Source organism: Chinchilla lanigera, unplaced genomic scaffold (genome assembly GCF_000276665.1).
Source record: "Chinchilla lanigera isolate Chin_1 unplaced genomic scaffold, ChiLan1.0 scaffold00105, whole genome shotgun sequence".
Taxonomy (NCBI): domain Eukaryota; kingdom Metazoa; phylum Chordata; class Mammalia; order Rodentia; family Chinchillidae; genus Chinchilla; species Chinchilla lanigera.
Window position 1 is genome coordinate 829,723 of NW_004955506.1, and position 14,744 is coordinate 844,466.

Sequence of the window (14,744 nt, forward strand, 5' to 3'; positions counted from 1 at the left end):
TGGAGTGGGCCAGGGCCCTCCCAGTCTAAAGCCCCGCCCACGCCACACTCTCCTTCCTTGCACAGCCCTTGGGGCCTTGTCCACCCTCAGGCTCTCCTGCCCCCTCCCACCCTTTAGTCCATCACCTTTGCCTGAGCCCAGGGGGCAGGGGCTGCAATCTGGGCCATGGAGGACCCAAGGAACCCCAGCTGGACTCCTGTCTGGAGCTGGGTGTGTGTCAGGGCTAGGCCCCCACCTGACAGTGGCATCTCTCCTGCAGAGGCCCAAGAGCAGGCGACAGAGCCGGGTCCAGTGCTGTCCACATCTGCCTCCAGTGTTTCACTGCTGTCGCCAGGTACGGGTCCCACTGCGGATTCTTCCACCTTTGGTGGTTCTGCTGCTGCTGTCCAGAGTTCTGCCATCTGGCACCCACCTGGCATCTTCTCCTACCTCCCAGTGTCCCTCATGGGTATCCCCACATAGAAGGGTGGTGGGCAAGCATCCAATAGTGTTGTAAACCTGACCATTGGGCGAGATGAGGATGCTAGAGACAGTGCCACCACCCACCTGTCCTCCCACCTGTCCTCCAGGTTCACCTCCAGGCTCCAGGAAGCTGCAGGCTGTGCCTAAGGCCAGGCTGGGATACATGGTAGGAATCCCAATGGCTATCATCTTCTGCATCCTGGTGGTGGGCTTCCTCAGCCAGCGCTGCACCCATCATTCAACAAAATTTGGAGATTTGTGCAGGTAGGAGGCCCAGCACCTGGTACAGGCAGCACTGGGGTCAGTGCCGAGGTCGCCTTAGAGCCCTGGCCCAATACTGATCTGAGGTCCTGCACCCACAAGGCCTGGGGGGATGATGGGGCAGTGTGGAGCCTGGGCCGAACTTCTCCCCAGGATCTCAGCAGCTATGACAAACAGGTCCAACCTGGGCCAAGCCCACACGGCCGCCTGTCCTGAAACCCCTACCTGGTCCCCAGGACAGCCAGCAGGGCAGCTTGGGAGTATGGACTTTAGTCTACTCCCAGGACTTCTGAGACTTCACAAGAGGAACAAAAACCTATTCCTTTTCAGTCCAGGGAGCCTCTGACTGAGGACACCCTAGGAAGTGGTTCAACCCCTCTGGACACAGACCCAGGCCTGCGGGGGGGGGTGTGTGTGGGGAGTGGTGAGTGTGTATGTTCGTGTGTCTGTGTGTTGACAGGCTGCATGTGCAGAGTTCTGTGCGTGTTGACATGTGAGCTGCATGCCCCCTGCTTCAGTGTCTGCACAGGTCTGAGCTCCACCCAACCTTGCCTCCCTCCCCAGAGCCTACGAGCCAGAGTCCAGCAAGAGCTGAGTACTGTGCACCTGGAGTGTGGATCTCAAGCCCTGAAGTTTAAACATTGGGGACATCAGCATGGGGTGGCCACACTCCAGCACTCTCAGGAGCCCAGGGCCACCATGCGGGTTCCAGATAAGCCACGGCTACCACTTGGAGAGCTAAGAGGACCCCATCTGCTGCTGGGAATGGAGAGCCTACCTGTGTGTGTGACATTGCAGAGGGGTCCAGAGATGGAGGACAAGGAGAGGGTAAAAAAGGTAGTCTTTTCTGTCAAAGGGGATATACAAATCTCTAGTTTTGTAAAATTCTATTTTTGTAAATTGCAGATGTGCTTGTTTCACCATTCCTTAAAAAACAACTTAACACAAAGGGCTACACACCAGTGCATCTGCCATAAATTTTTGAATCTCTTTTGTTATAAAAGAGTTCCTGAGTCACAGGATCTGTCCTGCCTGGCAACTATGACAGACACCGCGAGAACTAGCCAAGGGGTTAAACTGTGAGGCTATGCTGCCACCCAGGGGCTCAGCCCAGTGCCAGGGAAGAAAAGCCCAGCAGACTACTTGAGTGTGCTGGCTGGCTTTGTTTAGCCTCGCCACACACCTGCTGTAGAAGTAAAGCCTTGCCAAACACTTCTCAAAAGTCTAGTTTCTTTTGTCCTGTTTGGAACATCAGAAAATTTATGTTCAACAGAAAGGCTATCATGGGAACAGGGTTGGCAGCCTGGGAGCCCCTTGGGCTTGTCTCGGGAGACAGACCCTGACCCCAGCCCCCAGCCCCGTGCTCTTCAGCTGCTTCTCCTGCTCCTTCCCCTCATTCCATACCCGCAAACACTTCAAGTCACACAGGATGCCCCTCACCCTCTGTCTCTTGTCAGGAACCCTAGGCACCTTTCCCTCTGCCGCAGCCCAAAGGTCCAGGGCCTCCGTCTGACCCCTGGGTCTGCAGCTTTGCTGCAGGTGCCGTCAGGCCCACAGTCACCCTGTGAGAGCAGTAACAAGGCAGTAACAAACCTCCTGCCAGGGAGCCAGGGAAAGAGGCCTGAGAGGCTTGCTGTTCCACACCCACCACCAGGGGGCAGAGCGGGCCTGCTGCAGGGAGCCTGGGGCCAGGGTGGAAGGAGGGACAGCTGCTTCTCAGGACCCCTCTGTGGCCCCACCCCACCCTGCCAGGTTCCTTTTGGGATCACATCTATTTATCCCACTTGCCTTTTTTTTCTTTTTTTACCAGAACATCACATAAGTTTATTTCAGATGTAATAGCAATGTTAAAATTGAAAAGTTTAATTTTCAACTGTACCAAGTATATTTAACCATTTAAGTATTTTTAAAGTTATTCCCTCCAAAAACTGAGGGAGCTTTTCTTTTCCACCACCACAAACCATGGTTTCCCAATAGTTCTCTTTCTGAAGGACTTTTCAACTGATGAGAAAAATTGTTTTGGAAATTCTTTCCCCCAAAGGAAAACTAATTTGGGCAAATTATATATTGTGTAGATTTCTCTACCCATTCTTTTATAGACTTAAATGCAACTTAACATATGGTATAATTTTAATCTATCTTCCCCACAGTAAAACCCATCTAACTTGAAAAGTGGATATATCCTGTGATCTTCTAATGAATAGAATTACTGATTTATCTCAAAGATTATTTTTAGCATTTGTCAAAATAACCAACTCAACAATGGACATTGGTCTTTATTGACTCAAAGACATATGAACTAGTAGTACCCAGTATCTACCTCTTCCACATCTTCTCTGAGTGGATGGAATTATTTAATCCAGCTTGATGGAGGACAATTAACCCTTTACAAACACTAAGAATTTAGATTAAGTCACTGACTAATGTGGAAAAAGGCACTTACAACGACAGTAAGCCTACACACTTAATTCAAACTTGAATATTTTTCTTCGTCGTTAAATAACATGTACTTAATCCTGACGCAGCTATTTGGTTTTCAATAACCACATTTAGGGATACATTCCTAGGACTGCTTACATAGTCCAGGTGAAATAGTTACAGAAATAGAGGCACTGTAGTCTCAGAAAATTCATTTATATATCAACCACTTGCCTTTTTATTGCAACTGCATCTTGAGTGTTTTCTTTTGCACAGGAGTGAGAAACAATTTTTTCTAGGTGTGTTGCTACAGCAAGCGGAAACACAGAAACAACACCCAGGATTTCGAGGCAGTGAACAGCTTTATTTTACTACAGTGGTCCTGGCCAGGCTCCCAACAACAAAGAAAACCAGGCCCCGCCCTCTGGTGGTCTGGGGTCTTTTTAGGCTTTTACAGGCAAGAAGTACAGAATCAGAATTGTAGGTTTTTGATAGGGAAGGGCAGGTCCCACGACTTTGGGGAACAGGGGGGTTGAACAGGAAACAGAAACATGGTGTCCAAGATGGCAGCGTGGATGAAGAACCAGGAAGTGAATTGCCGGCATCCACGAACAAGTGAGGAGGCCATATTATATGGGGCAGGTTGGAAAAATAAAAATAGAATAAAAGGGCTTTTCCACTTTAGTGTAACATTCTGTACTTTGAAATACCTCCATGATAGTAATCTTTAACCAAATAAACCAATTAACAAGCCATCACATTTGTTTTATTGCAAAACCAAAAACCCACAAGAAGCTTGTTCTGCATCTTGCGGATGCTCAAAAACTGGCTCTTGAGAACAGGGGTGGCATTACAATCCACTGAGAGTTCCTTTTCTCAATTCAGGTAGAAATCATGAATCAGCAAAGTGCAGATGTGCTCGTGGCCCTGACATTAAGGCTGTGGATGCTGTTGCTTGTGCCAGAAACTGGGAGTCAACTCTGCCGGTTGCTGGTCTCTGGGTGGAATGGTTGCTTAGTGTTTACAATTCTTTGTTTGAAATCCACCACTCTGCCCCCACTAGTCTGGACAAGAACCCCAAGTAGATTTCTGAGCCCACACCACCCCAGAAACAAGTAATGGGCAGATTTATAAGACCACTGAAGAGAGGGTTTATTAGGATAGGACCTGTGTCCCAAAACAGTGTCAGGGCACCAGAGTGAGCCCTTCAAGACCAACAAGAAAGTGTGAAGGGTGTGCTGCAGGCCTGTGATTGGTCGAAATCTGGACCTGCTTGAGAGAATTGACCCAAAGTCAATTCCACTGCTTGGTTTAAATTCAAGCAGGGCAGATATCATGTAGGTGCAGGGTGTCTGGGATCACTAGCAGACTCGAGCTATTTGGTTAACACTGCTGTACCTCTGCAGAACATAGCAGGGCTGACCCAGGAAAGCTGCAGGTGAGCTCCTTGTGTTCATCACAGGTTATTGGGGCCTTGGGAGGTTGGGGGTGTAGACAGTGGGCCCAGATCCTTCTCTGAGCTCTACCACATCATGGGGGATTTCCTTCTTGCTCCTTCTTCAGAAAGGCAGTGGGAGTCAGGAAGGAACTGAAGCTAACAGCCTGCTGCACCTCTTGTCAGAGTGGCCATGAGGTAACCCAAAGGCTGGTGGGAGGACACTGAGGCAAGCTGGCCCAGTTCTTCCTCAGGAAGCCGCAGGGGAGCAAAGGGAAGTGAAGGGGAGGGTCGTGACAGCCATGACCACATCATGTCCCCCTCAACAGTCCCAGGAAAAGGAGAGAGTCAGGTTACCTCCGTCCCAGTGGGAATTCTTCACTCACTTTGGCACCACAAGGCTGAGGCCCAGGACACTACCTGGTGGAGCCCACAGCCTCCAGAACCAGGAGCCCATGTGCCCCAGGAAGCTCTGGCCCTGTGTTCAGGGCAGATGGGCCTGTACCTCTTGGTCACAGGAAGGTTCAGTTCAGGGTTTGGGCCACCACACGGCAGGCCCCTCCATCATCTCCTACCTGGTGCCCATATGCACATTAGGTACAATCTCTGAGGTCCCCTTGTTATTGCGGCTCCTGAAATCTGTCACTTCTTGCCCAAAACAGCGAAGAGTACTAACAGATCTGAAGGTCAGCTTTAACGTGCTACAGGAGGCACAAAGCTCTGATGCCCCGGGGCACCTCTGCAGGAGACCTAGAAGGGACACTGGGGCTGGGGTCTCTGGCCATTTTCTTTCTTGGAGCTCCTGCAAGGGTTCAAGTCTGCCATGTTCCAGCTCAGGGCTCTGAATCTCATCTGCAGGGAGAAGCAGGGACTGAGCTCAGAATCAACTGGGCAGACACTTGGGCACAGGTCACACATCTCACACACAAGAGCCCACACAGCTTGGGACACGGCCTGCACACACACTCATGCACACACAGATATACACTCAGACCCTCCCCTTACCCTGCCAGGCCCAGAGGGGTTGAACCCACTTCACAAAGGTCCCCAGTCAGACTCCCTGGGCTCAGAATCAACAAGTTTTGTTCCTGATGAAAATTCCCAGGAGCCATGGGAGGAGCCAGAAACCCACACTCCCATGCCACCCTCTAGGTGATCCTGGCACAAGATAAGGGCTTGGGGACAGAGGAACCCTTGGGGCTTCCTGCTGAGAGTGTGGGACCCCAGGCAGGCCGTTATATCAGATCTGGGCACAAAGAGACCCCACTAGGTCTGTCTTTCCTCCAGGGTGCTTATCCCTCACCTGCCTTCAAGCAGGTACAGGACCTTCTACCTGGTTGGACCTCCAGGAACTTTGTAGCCAGCACTGAGTGAGCACAATGGTACCACAAATGCCCAGGATGAGAGAGAGAGCAGCTACCACCACCCTCATTGGAGGCCATGGCTCCTGGAATGTAGGCAGCAACTCTAGAGTGGAAAGGTAGATGGGCCTCTGTCTGCATCATTGACACTCACCCCATCACCCTGATAGCCCCCGCAGCCTCTGCTCAGTAGACACACAACTGGGGGAGACTGGGCAAGCAAGGGTGGAGAGAGCCAGGTGGCAGAGGCTCTGGGCAGCAGCAGCAGAACCACCAAAGGTGGAAGAATCCGCAGTGGGACCCGTACCTGGCGACAGCAGTGAAACACTGGAGGCAGATGTGGACAGCACTGGACCCGGCTCTGTCGCCTGCTCTTGGGCCTCTGCAGGAGAGATGCCACTGTCAGGTGGGGGCCTAGCCCTGACACACACCCAGCTCCAGACAGGAGTCCAGCTGGGGTTCCTTGGGTCCCCCACGGCCCAGATTGCAGCCCCTGCCCCCTGGGCTCAGGCAAAGGTGATGGACTAAAGGGTGGGAGGGGGCAGGAGAGCCTGAGGGTGGACAAGGCCCCAAGGGCTGTGCAAGGAAGGAGAGTGTGGCGTGGGCGGGGCTTTAGACTGGGAGGGCCCTGGCCCACTCCATGGTGCAGGGAAGCCAGGCCCAGGCAGGAGGGACCCCGCCCCCACACTCCCTGTAACCCTTCACCCCTCTCTTCCGCCTCCCATGCTCCCCAGTCCTCACCCAAGATGTTCAGCCTGGTTTCCTTGTTGTGTCTCTGCAGCCCCTGAAGATGCCACAGGTACAGCCCCTGGTGGGCATCCTGGGTGGACTGGATCACCAGCCGGGCCTGGCCCCCTCGCACCTGGAGCCACCACCCTCCCTGGAGGAAGCTTCCCGGGGTCTCCTCGCTGAAGATGGTCCTGGTCTTGCCGTGGGCGCTCAGCTGGACGGTGATGTGGGTGAAGGCGTTGGAGCTGTTGCAGGCCAGCACGGCCCGCCCACCCCTGGACACGGACACCACACCCTCCGTGCAGGCAGGCCTGTCCCACCCTGTGGGGGGATGGTCACCTCAAGGGCAGGCCCTGGACAGGGGCTGGCTGCTCTCCTGGGGGCCTCCAAGGACACAGTGAGCTTTATTTGCCTGATCAGACTGCAGCAGCAGCACACAGCTCCCGTGTAGCAGGAGCAGAATCGGTGCGTGGAGAGGGCTGGTGTGACCAGGCTGGGAGCCCCTGCACCTGTCCCCTTGGGCCAAGCCAGCTGGTCTGCAGAACATTCCCGCTGTCCCCCTCCCCCGTGTGTCCCATCAGGAGGGTGTGGGGTATGAGGTGGGTGTATGCGTCCTGGGGGACCTGGCCCTGAATCCCTGCTGTCCTGGGTTGGCCACCAGTGACCATGACACTGGTGTCATTAAAGCTGCTCTGGGATGTCCCTGAGTGACTTAAGCGAGCCCCAGAGCTGGAGAGCTGTGTTGGGGAAATCTCTGGGACCCTGTCCACTGCAGACCGGCTTCTGGCCACCTGAGTCTCTGGTCCTTGAAGGCCCAGTAAGTGCAGACGCTGCTGGGCAGGGCTGGGTCTGCGACTGGGATGGCAGTGGCCCTCAGTCCTGTGGAGCCGCACCTTCCCTGGCCCAGGCCCGGGCCCCCACTCCCGGGTTCCCCTCCCCTTAGAACCGGACCTGGTCTTGCGTATCCCCCTCACAGGGCTCTGACAGTGACCGCCAGCCACTGCTGGGGACGCCTGTCATCTGCCATCCTTGGAGCATGTGGCCTGCCCTTCCTACCCGGGACACCGGCCCTGCTTCTCTCTGATGGCACCTGGGTGTGCAGGGTCCTGGCCACGTCCTGAGGCCTGGGTCTCCCATCCCCCCTTCCTGGTCCCCTAGGCCCTCCCTCTGCAGAGAGGGGGGACCCCGAGACCTACTTCCATTCTGAGTACTCAGGGCGGTGGTCAGGAGCAGGAGGGCCCCAAGCATCCTGAGGACCAGGCTGTGAGGCGTCAAGGGGCAGGTGTGCATGGCTGCTGGTTGGCAGAGGCCTCCGGGGTCCCTTGTCCTTGTCCTGTAGACACTGGAGGAAGAAAGCACAGGGATCAGAGGCCATGGGCTGCTGCAGAGGCTGATGGGAGCAGCACAGCCTGGCAGGGCCTGACACCCCAGGTCCCTGAGTCATCCCGACCAGCTGTGCCTGTGATGCCCATGCCTCTGCTGGACCCTCGGCCCTCAATGCCCGACCTTTGATCCTGTCCCTGTGCTCCAGGCAGTGTGAGGTGCTGGCAGTGAGAATCCACGGGGAGGTGGCAGAGCCTCTGCCCTTTGGGTCCTGCCGCCCAGCTGTCCTCAGTGTGCTCTTCCTATGAGCTCTATGCCAAATTAGCAAAACTGCCTGGATGGCCTCCCTGGAGGGTCCAGCCCAGGACACCTGCACCCCCCAGCCTTGATGCTTCTCTAAGGCCTCAAGCCATGGCCTCCACTCTGGACATGGAGCTGCAGCTTTCCTTCTTCCACCTCTTCTTGTCCCGTGACACACCCAGGTCACATAGCTCATTAACGTCACGCTGAACATGGATGGCCCCCTTGCTCACCTCCTTCAGTCACTCACAAATGTCCTCACATCCTCAGCACCCAGAAGACATTCAGCAAGCTCAGGTCTCCCCCAGATCTGCACTGCTAGAGCTCTGCAGTCCCCCTGCTGCCTTCCCGGGTCCTGGCCTCACTCACATACCATGATGGTTAAGGCTTGGGCGCCACCTAGGGGATTTGTGCAGCACACTCTGGGTTGTCAGGATGGATCCCTGGAAGTGTGACCCTGGAAACAGTAGGGGTCCCTCACCTCTTCCTCTTCTGGTGCAGTTGCCCTGCTCTGTTTTTAGTAATTGAGTAGTTTTTTTTTTTCACCACCATCATGTTGCTGCTTTAGAGTCAGCTGACCATGGACTGAATCCTCTGAAACCATAAGCAAAAGTCGACCCTTCCTTTGCAGGTTGTGTTTGCGGGGGTTTGGTTCCAGTGACAGACAGCTGACAGATGCACTTGCTCTTTTTAGATATATATAATATCATATCATATATCATAGATAGATAATATATATATAGATATATCTGAATATCTAGATAGATAGATAGATAGAGAGATATAGATATATCTGCTTTCCTAAGACACAGGGAAGCTTTATTTTCCTAGTTTATCTGTATGACAGGTGCTGGCTGTTTTGGGTGGGTGGCCATCTCCCTTTGTAATCTTGCCTGTACTTTAACCATTAGGGCCACCAAGCCCACATGGCCCTGTCCTGATGGGAGGAGGCAGCTCGAGGCCCGTGCTCATCCCTCTGAAGCCTCGCTCCAGGGCTCCTGTACCAGAAAGGAGTGGCCTTCCTATCGCACCCTCGTGACTTGCTCAAAGCCTCTCCTCTGGTGCATCCAGAGTCCTCTCCTAAGTGTCTCCTCCAGCTGTCTGACCGGGATTGGGGACAGACAGGACTCCAGGGAACGCTGGGGACTTGTCCTCCTGTGGCAGAAGAAAGCAGAGACAGAGACCAGCCAGGGGACCAGCCTCCCGCAGAATTGTTTCCTCACTCACCTGTGAACCCTCATGATCCTGTTTCCTGAATGCCTTCCACTGCCACCAGCTATGTCCTTACACATGCACACTCACAAGCACATGTAAGCACGCAGGTGCAGTCGCAAACGGGTACACCCCAGGGCACTGGGGCTGGGGCCAGGGAGCAGAGGTGAACTTCTGAGAGCCCTGAGAAGGTCACTTCAAGAAACACACCACATGCAGTAGCCCGAGCTGTGTGGATATGGACACACAGAGCCCTGAATCCTGACCAGTCCCTGACAAAGAGCACAACTTTGCACGAAGCAACAAGGTCCCCCTTGAAGGATCAGTCAGTACCCAAGGTGAGGCCTGGCCAGATTTAAGCTGGGCTGGGCAAAGTCTCATCCTCACCTAGACCTGATGTGAAGAGACAGCAAAGGTTTGTTTACCTGAGATGCTCCCCAGCCTGCAGAACACAGGGAACCGCTGCTCCTGTGGCTTCCCACAGCCCCATGTGGTCCCCACACCATACACACTTGGCCCTAACTCATGTCAGCCCCATCTCTGAATCTTAGCTCCTGCTGCTTCGGCTGCAGATTAGGGAAATCTCAGTAGTTACTGTCACCAGTGTTGTGTTTCTCCAAGGCACAGTGGGCACAAAATAATCACAGCAGAAGTGTCAGGGCCCCCTGAGGGCACCCTGAGTCCCCTGTTGAAAGCTGGCCCTGGCATCCACAGCATACTCTCTAGGAGCCCAGAGTCTGTGCCAGCTGAGGCACTGCCTGGAGCTCCAGGCTTTTATGTTGCCAAAGCCAGAGGCATCCCTTGCACCCCAGGCCTGAACACCAAGGCCATCTTTCTCAACCCTGTCTGTGGCCCTCTTTCATGGAAGCTCTGGATAGCCCCAAACCCAGATAGGGGGACCTTGCATTCACACCTTCCTTTGCCTCCCAACCGGCCTCCACCTTGGGCTGGTGTGAGGTGACAACTGAGAATCACCATGTGACCACAGTCTTTGGGGAAGCCTTCTCTCCGGTGGTCTCCATGACTGACTTGATGGGTTGTCAGCTTAGGGCTTCTCACTGGGGACCCAGCCGATGCCAGGCAGGCAACCTGGCCTTGAGGTACTGAGTGGAGCTGCACTGGGGGCACAGCTCCCCCTCCACTGCTCAGTGCTGGAACTGAAAGTCCCCCCTTCTCTTGTCATTGGGACCCTGCCATGCCCCTCCTTTCCACTCCCCCTGGTGGGATCAAGCCAGGCCATCAGGGCATGCAGAGCCTGGACTGTCCTCCTCCTGCTCTCTGCTGGCTGCTGCGGGAGCCTCACCTTCACTAGCAGAAATGCTGCACCTGTGTCTGTTTTGTTTCGCTTTCCTGGGACTTTCCCCCCTTGGACCATGAGTTACAGGTAGATATTCTGTGGCTACTTAGCCAAAGGCCATGGGGCCATCACAGGATATGCAGTCTACCCATTCATCCCCAAAAGCCTGTCCTCAGCTTATGTCTAGGGACAGGCCCAGCCCTTGCTGCCTCTGGACTTTAGACCTTGCTTGGCATAGAGAATTGCCCCTTGGCCAGCACTCCAGTAGTCACACACACCAGAGTCCTCCTATCTGGGCTGCCCAGGATCTGACTGGTTGGAGGGTCGGCCATGTGTGGACTCTTGTTCCTGTGAGCCAGAATGGTGGCCCTGTGCATCAAGTCCCTTGCCTCCTGCTCCCAGCAAGGTTGGCCCTCCAGGAGGAGGCAGGAGGAGGGAGAAACTGGTACTGTCTCCTCTCTCTGGGCTCTATGTCCTCCATGTCCCAGCTACTGGCTGCCTAGACTCCAGGGTTGAGACCCTCTCGGGTCCTCCAGCTGGTGTGGTGCCACATCCTGCCTGTCACAGCAGGGCCACCTCACTGACCACCCAAAGAACCTTCTTCACTGGCCCCTCAAAGTCCCCTGCAGTGTTTAAGCCCACAACCTTGAGGGGGCAGCACAAGCCCTGGGCTGGATGGTGGCTGGAGAAGGTCGTATCCCCTCTCCACAGCCCCCCACATATGGCAACCAGCACCTGCACAGGCAGAGCAAGGCCTGGAAAATATGCAACAGTCATCCCTGTAGAGAGAGCCAACTCCTCCACAAATGAGCTGAGCCATTTGCCAAGGGGTCCTACAGGAAGCACCAGGGTCATGTGGACAGAGCTGGAACACCATTGTCCTTGGCCTGACAGGACTTTGAGGGGCTCAGGCAGGGTGTGGTGGTGACCAGGGTGGGGGAGTGGCAGGTATTGCCCATCTCCACACCCCCAGTCCTCACATCACCTTCCACCTCAAAGCTTCACACCCAGTGGCCCAGGTCCTCTGTGCAACAGCTAGACTGGTACATGAAATTTGCTGTTTCCCAGGAGAAAACTTGCCCTGATTACACTGGGCCCTCTCAGGTGGCCACACAGACTGGTCCAGCACACCCAGACTCACTGAAATTTCAGATGAACCACCAAGCTGGGCATGGTGACACACACCTGTCATCCAGCACAATGGAAGGCTGAGGCAGGCAGATTGTAAGTTCAAGCTCAGCCTGAGCAACTTAGCCACTTCGCAAGACTGTCTCAGTTGCCATAGCTCCATTTGAAGGCCCTAGGTTCGTTCAGTCCCCAGTACTAAAAAAAAATAAAGCAACCAACCAACCACTTGTAGTACATTGCAATGTTTGGGACACACTTATATTTAAAACAGATTTATTGTCTGAAATTCAAAAGCAAGGACATCCTGTATTCTTGTTTGACCCTCTGGCCATTCTGTCTCACTGTTGTTTTGTTGACTGCAGGTAAAAGCCCACGGGAGTAAGGTGCACCAGCTAAAAAGCAGAGAAAAGGAGGCTTGGAAAAGCAATGAGTGGCCACACAGCTCAGTGTGGGGCAGGGAGACCCAGCATGGGGAGCCCTGGCACTTGCAGGGCTGGAGAAAGACAGCACACAGATTCTCCAAGCACTGCCCCCAGAAGCTGGCATTTGCTCACGTTAAAGTGGGAGCTGAACAGTGGAGTCTGCAGAGTCCCTGACACACAAGGTCTAAGTTCCCACAGTGACAAACCTCAGCCATCCTGAACACACCAGCCCAACACCTCTAGGGACACTGTGCCCTCCTCCTCTGGCCCCTGGGCATACAGGGAGCTTCAGGTGAGCCAGGTGTGTGGATACTGGTCATTTGGGGATGGACCCACTGGGAAAAGGTATGCTTGGCGGTTCCTCGCTCCCACCAGCACCTGAGGAGGGGCCAGCACTGCTGTCCTGCCAGCTACAAGGGTTTGGGAAAGCCATATGCCCTCCTAATCTACAAGGGGAGGCTCAACGGTGCTGCCCAGGCTGGCTGAGGGCCACACTGTGCAGGACAGGTCCTGATAACTCCATCAGATAGCTACAGTCTATAAAGCCAAAGCTTATGAGGTCCAGCCTGCTGGGGCTCCTGCGCAGGTGGCTCAAGGGGTCCCTTGAGGGGACCACAGGAGGGCAGTTAAGTTCCCCCATGGGGACACAGTAAAGGTCTTGTTGCCTCACCCCTAGCTCAAACTGTGCCATCTGCCTAGCTGTCCTGCTCCCCTCATGCTCTGGGCTCAGCAGCAGCAACAGCCTCAGTACCTGTCCCACAAGGGCCCACAGCTGGAGCACTGGCCTCCGGGGTCCTCTGCCTGGGACAGGAAGCCAGTTCCTGGTGCAGCTGATTAAGCACTGGGTGTGCACTGGTTGGGAGAGTGCCTGGCAGCCAACCCATAAACAAAAGAGAAAGAGGGAAGGAGCTGGAGTCTGGGTTGGGGGAGTCCCACAGAGCACCTATCTGCCCCCTGCATGCATGTGCTGAGTGCACAGAAGCATGTGTGTCTGTGTGTGGTGTGTGTATAAGAGAGGGAATCCCCATGAGAAGGCTGCTCATGAGAACATGTCTGTGAGTGATACCAGGTCTGTGAGTGACACCAGGTCTTTGAGTGTGCATGCATGTGGGTGCGCACAGATCTGTTCGAACAGTGTGAAGAGTCCAGGAACCCAGCACCGCGCCCCCTCCCATCAAGAGATCAGGGGCAGCTCCATCCCACCCTGGGGACACCACAGTACCACCTCTGCCCCTCCCAGAGCCCAGATGAGGCCCCCAAAGAGATGCAGGTCCCTTGGCCACCACACCTGGACCACCTACCCCACACCCCTGCCCATGCTGTGCCTGGCTAGCCTCTCTGGACCTGCCTTGCTCCCTGCTCATCTCTGAGGCAACAGGTGGTGGGGGCTGAGGGCCCCAAAGGTGCCACAGCCAGGGACCCCACGTGTCACCCTCTCAAAGTCCCCAACCCCTGGAGCACCTGGTCCCCTGAGTCCTCGCCTCCTGCCCTCCCAGCCACTCACCTGCTCCCTCCTCCTGCAGAACCTCCAACTCCTCCAAGGCCTTCAGCTTCTGAGCCTGTCAGCCAGAGGAAAACTAAGGGAGGGACTGCAGGGGGAGGGGCCGAGAGAGGAGGAGGGCAAGGCTGCAGAGCTGTCCTGGCCCGGGGAGGAAGTGCTTCTGGGAAGAGCAGCAGTTTCAGGAATCTGCCTGTGTGCACAGAAGGCGCCAGGAGTTTCTTGAGGCTGCCCGCGTGCACTAAGGTATTTTCTGTTAGAAGCTGTCAGCAGCTGCTCACAGAACGTCCAGGAGAGCAGAGCAGGGCTGGTCCCTGGTCCAGGGCCCAGGGACAACCCTGTTCTTCCACCAGCTCCCTGTGCTCCCAGAGGGGCTGCGGGCACTGAGCTCACTATCACTCCTGACAGGCCCCGCTGGCCACACTGCCCAGCTCCCAACTCCAGCTTGGTCCTGGCTCCAGCCCCAGTCCCTGCCCCTGGGGGAACCCAGAGCCAGATGGCCACATCACAGAAGCCCCTGGACAGCAGATACAGGCCTGGGCAGGGACCCCAAGTGCTGTGCCAGGAGATGGGCTGGGGGACCAGAGCAAAGGGTCTGTCTCCAGGCTGAGTGACCTGGAAGGGACTAGGCAGTGACGTGACCAGCACTTCCAAAGAGTCTGCCTGAGCTGGGCATGGTGGTGCACACCTGTAATCCCAGCACTTGGGAGGCTGAGGCAGGAGGATGGTTGTGAGTTTGAAGCCAGCCCGGGCTACAAAGTGAGTTTAAAACCAGCCTGTTTTTGAGACTCTGTCTCAAAAACAAACACACAAAAAAAGAGTCTGCTGGCCAACAGCCCCCTGGGGTCCAGGGCTGGGCAGCAGAGGGCAAAGTCCTCAGCGTGGTTCCAAAGTATCA

The 14,744-nt window shown here is 55.1% G+C and overlaps 2 protein-coding genes across 2 annotated transcripts in view; one reads left to right on the forward strand and one right to left on the reverse strand.

Annotated features, from left to right (window-relative positions):
• The window catches only part of LOC102021265 (secreted and transmembrane protein 1A), a gene marked incomplete in the record, with an annotated part of 8,639 nt that extends 6,215 nt beyond the window's left edge, over window positions 1–2,424 (forward strand). Inside the window, 3 exon segments of the mRNA XM_013506143.1 lie at window positions 260–334; window positions 570–726; window positions 1,288–2,424. Coding sequence (XP_013361597.1) covers window positions 260–334; window positions 570–726; window positions 1,288–1,318 — 263 coding nt within the window.
• A 97-nt stretch (window positions 2,425–2,521) lies between these two features.
• Window positions 2,522–13,907, reverse strand: LOC102021582 (secreted and transmembrane protein 1A-like). The gene is made up of 6 exons (XM_005407502.2): window positions 13,853–13,907; window positions 7,863–8,008; window positions 6,679–6,987; window positions 6,245–6,319; window positions 5,880–6,023; window positions 2,522–5,428 (listed from the first exon to the last, which is right to left on the reverse strand). Exons 2-6 carry the CDS (start codon window positions 7,954–7,956, stop codon window positions 5,148–5,150), a joined length of 903 nt encoding a protein of 300 aa, XP_005407559.2. The 5' UTR covers window positions 7,957–8,008; window positions 13,853–13,907; the 3' UTR covers window positions 2,522–5,147.
• Between the last annotated feature and the right edge of the window lie 837 nt (window positions 13,908–14,744).